This window comes from Propithecus coquereli, unplaced genomic scaffold (genome assembly GCF_000956105.1).
Source record: "Propithecus coquereli isolate 6110/MARCELLA unplaced genomic scaffold, Pcoq_1.0 Scaffold186, whole genome shotgun sequence".
In the NCBI taxonomy this organism is placed as follows: domain Eukaryota; kingdom Metazoa; phylum Chordata; class Mammalia; order Primates; family Indriidae; genus Propithecus; species Propithecus coquereli.
Window position 1 is genome coordinate 334747 of NW_012143412.1, and position 3881 is coordinate 338627.

Here is a 3881-nt window from a genome sequence, read left to right on the forward strand (position 1 = left end):
AAAAACACTTGTCTCTGGTCTTCCTAGGCTTTCAAGAGAAATAAATGAGAGTAACCAATGTTGAAAAAAATTCATTGTCCTCTCGCCAAGCAACAAGGATTTCAGAAGTATGAAACTAGTAATTTTTTGGATAGACTTATGATAAAGTGCTCTCTAATCACCACCTAGATTAATTTCCTTCTGTAAAATAGGTTTTCAGATTAATCTTACTAGAGTTATTTGAAATGGAAAAAAGAGATTTCTGTAAGTAAATAAAAACTTATAAATCACAGACACAAAAAAAGAGGTAAGAAACCTATAATCCAAAATCAGATTAAGTCTATGACTTAATTACATCCAGCTTTTGAGTGATACTTCATAAGCCTCCAGTACTACACCTGACCAGACCCAAGATGTATTAATAAAAACAAGTACATCCACATTCAAGAGGTCTCAAATCAAGATAAAAGTTCAGTTTCAGTAAGGCAAAAGTAGATTCTAAACAACAGGATTAGAAGGAGTAAATAGAGGCAGAAGTGCCCTCTGGTTAAAAAAAAAAGGGCAGTTTAAAGAGGGAGATCAAAGGGTTAGTGTGAAGTTGAGGTGGTGTTCAAGGAAATGGTCAAGGGTGAGATGGGATTCTGTCTGCCTGGGGAGTAACCTCCAGCTAAATGAAGGGAGAACTGGCTGCTGAAGTTGAGTCAGAGGCCTAAAATGACCTCTCTTCTTAACATTTCTCATTGAGGAAGTCTTTTTCTGTATAAACTTTAGACCATTCCCTTTGGCTTTTGAAAGAACCTGGTCTCCTGAGTAACACACAACCTCCCATTGGCAGCATCCCTGGACCTAGGTCCTAATAATTTGTGAGTTGCCTCCCTGTTTATTGTCCATGATAGGTCCTTCTTAGTAATGTTTCCCTGGCTCACCTCTATTGATTTTGAAGTAAACTCTTTGTAAATAAGTATTTACTATTCTCTCTAAATTAATTTTTACAAAAACAGACATCATACTCCTTCAAGTTCCTCCTCCTGGGCCCTTAGCATGATGTACCAAGTTCAAAGGCTCCTACCTCCTCAAGTACATTCAATACAACCCTCCCTCTGATTGGAACCATGATGAATATTACTTTAAACCCTTTTCAAGAAGTACTTTTAGAAGATCCCTAAAATCTAGCTCTCTCCTACTTACATAAACACTCTGGCTGTCTAAAAGCTTCCATTTGCCTTCCCCCAAATCTAGTCAGCACCTCATGGTATATCAGAAACTAAAAATTAGCATACGCATATCCAAGGGTCTCAAGGAAAGTATGAGTCTGACATCACTCTAATAAGGCTGGTGGTGGAAGCAGAAAAAAAGAGGTAGTAAACAAAAAGGTTAAGATCTCTCCTGCCCCCAAAAGAATGACAAAGAATTCTGTCCTTAATTTCACTTTATCAAATTCTCCTCCCCCTTTCCTCCAGACTGGCTTAGAATAAGTAAAGAATGATTATACAGCACAGCAACAGTTCTGAAAAACCAACAATAACTACTTCGGAAGGGTAAATAAAAAAAAAATACAGGTTACTAAGATCTCTAGTGAGTTCAAGTAACTGCATCTCCATTGTTGGTCCTTATATAGCTATGGAAAGAGGAAAGAAACAGAATATTCATGTCACATGATAGTCTTAACAGCAAAAGAATCATTACCCAACTTTCACAGACTATTTGTACTAAAGGGGTCTTTAGAAATCTAGATCAACTCTTTAGTTTTACAACTGAAGAAACTGAGACTAAGAAAGATTAAGACACTTGCCTAAGATCACAACCAGTCATTAGTTTTTAGCAATTATTAAAAAGTCATTTCTTATTTTCTCCTAAGATTTAACATTTTCAGAGGAATCTGACAGTTGAGCAGGGTCAACTGCTTATTTTCAAATAAGGTAAGCAAACAAAAAATATCAAGATGACAAAGAAAAGAGAAGACGACCTACCTCTGGGTCTGCTAGGCGCTGAGACAGACCTACAACAAAGACGAGGTTTTTTTGTACAACACGTACACTAGCCAAATGCTTGCGATTTTCTGATATTTTCTGTTTTCTCTCATTTTGTTTCTGTTTTTTCTCATTCTTTATCCTTTGCAGTTCTTCTTGGGAGAGTGGTTTATAAACTGCTGGGTCTTCTGGATATGGCTTTAAGCATAAAACAAACATAGAGGTTAGTATTAAAAAAATTAGTAGGAAAAACCGCACGAATAACAATTATCCAATTCCAGATGGTATATATATGGTTATCTGGTATTTTCTGAACGCTTTAATTGCTTAAAAATATTTTTTTATTTAACAAAAGGTAAATGTTAAAATAGTTCTAAAAATACTTATTTTTTGGAGCTTGGCAGGGACCACCTTTAGTGCTGAAACTTAACACCAAAGTTTTAAAGCAAAACAACAACAAACCAATCTTGGTATTCCTGAGAGTACTCAACATGGTTCATGGGAAGAGTTAGCTTCTAAGGTGCTGTGTAAGAGGTGAAGAGTATAAGGTCTCTCATCTAAATATAGGTTTTACATATTATAATCAACAAATATTTAATGAAAACCTACTACGTGCTGGAAGATTAATGAAGTTACACATTCCCAGTGTAAGAGGGAGAGAGATGGGGAAATAAATAACAATATACACTCTGGCTCAGGAGTTTGCATTTAGTTTCAACTTACTAACATGTGGCCTTAGGCAAGTTAATGAAAGTATGCCTCAGTATCCTCAAAGTTAAACAAAAACAATCATAAAGGTTGGTGTAAAGACAAAATAACATTCATAAAGCAATTATTATTGTTCCTGGAACATAGTTATCCCTTAATAAACATTAGCAATTTCATTGTTGTATGTCTTTGATCTCTTCCTTCTCAGCATTATGGTATCATTTTCATTCCTACAGCTAATGCCAAGGCTACCTGTGGTCTGAATAAGAGCTGTGGAGTCAGAATGCCTGGCTTTGAATCCTATCTCACCGTTCACTATCTAATAGACTGTTTGGCTAAGTTATTATGTGATCTTCCTGCCTCAGTCTTCTCACCTGTGAAATGGAAATTTCAGTATTTTATTTAGAGTGTTTCGGTGAGAGTTAAAATAGATAATACACTTATAAAGTGATTAAAACTGTGTCTTGCACATAAGCATTCTAAAAATCAATTATTACAACTACTAATAAATACTGTTAATGATAAATGGAAGATGGAGCACATTAAATACAGTAATATTTAAAACTGGATATAAAGAGAGTCCAAGAACAGGAAACACAACTGGTTAGGAATTGTACCTATGAAAATACAAGAGTGGGGGACAGCAGAAACAATGCCAACAAGAAAAAAAGTGGAAACAAGAGCAAAAGAAATTCCACAAGCCTGAAACCTTGCTATTCCTTTAACGTAAAGTTACTTTCATATCTTTACACATAAGCAAAAAACAAAAGCCAATAAAAACTCTTTAATGTGTGAACTTACTCAGACTAATGCTGAAGGCAGTAAAGTGTGATTTCACTTTATGGTCCTCAACTTCTACTAGTATATAGCCTAAGGGCTCCAAGATCCCTATTCTTTCCCATTTATGCCCACTTTTAACTTTAATTTACTGCTTTTTAAGAACCATAAACTTTTCATAGTTTACCTTATCATCAACAAACTAGACCTGGTTACCTAAAAAAGATTCAGGTGTAATTCTTAATGGTTCTATAGGATATAAATACCTTACCATTCAACTTCCACATGAAGAAATCTGAATCTCTTAGCTAACTGGTCCTGTTTGTCACACTACTCTTGAGTGGAAGACATACAAAATAGCTTAGTAATTTACTTGACTTTTGTACGACTTCAGGACGTTCTCCAGGATCAAATATAAATTTAGTATGGCTCACTTTAGGAGCTCAA

At 35.2% G+C, this 3881-nt stretch overlaps 1 protein-coding gene across 6 annotated transcripts in view; it reads right to left on the reverse strand.

Moving 5' to 3' along the window:
• CNOT4 (CCR4-NOT transcription complex, subunit 4) overlaps window positions 1-3881 on the reverse strand; it is a 163141-nt gene that overhangs the window by 73496 nt on the left and 85764 nt on the right. For all 6 annotated transcript variants that reach the window (XM_012642782.1, XM_012642780.1, XM_012642781.1 and 3 more), the window contains one exon: window positions 1950-2147. In XM_012642782.1, the coding sequence (XP_012498236.1) occupies window positions 1950-2147 (198 nt within the window). The remainder of the gene's footprint in view (window positions 1-1949; window positions 2148-3881) is intronic.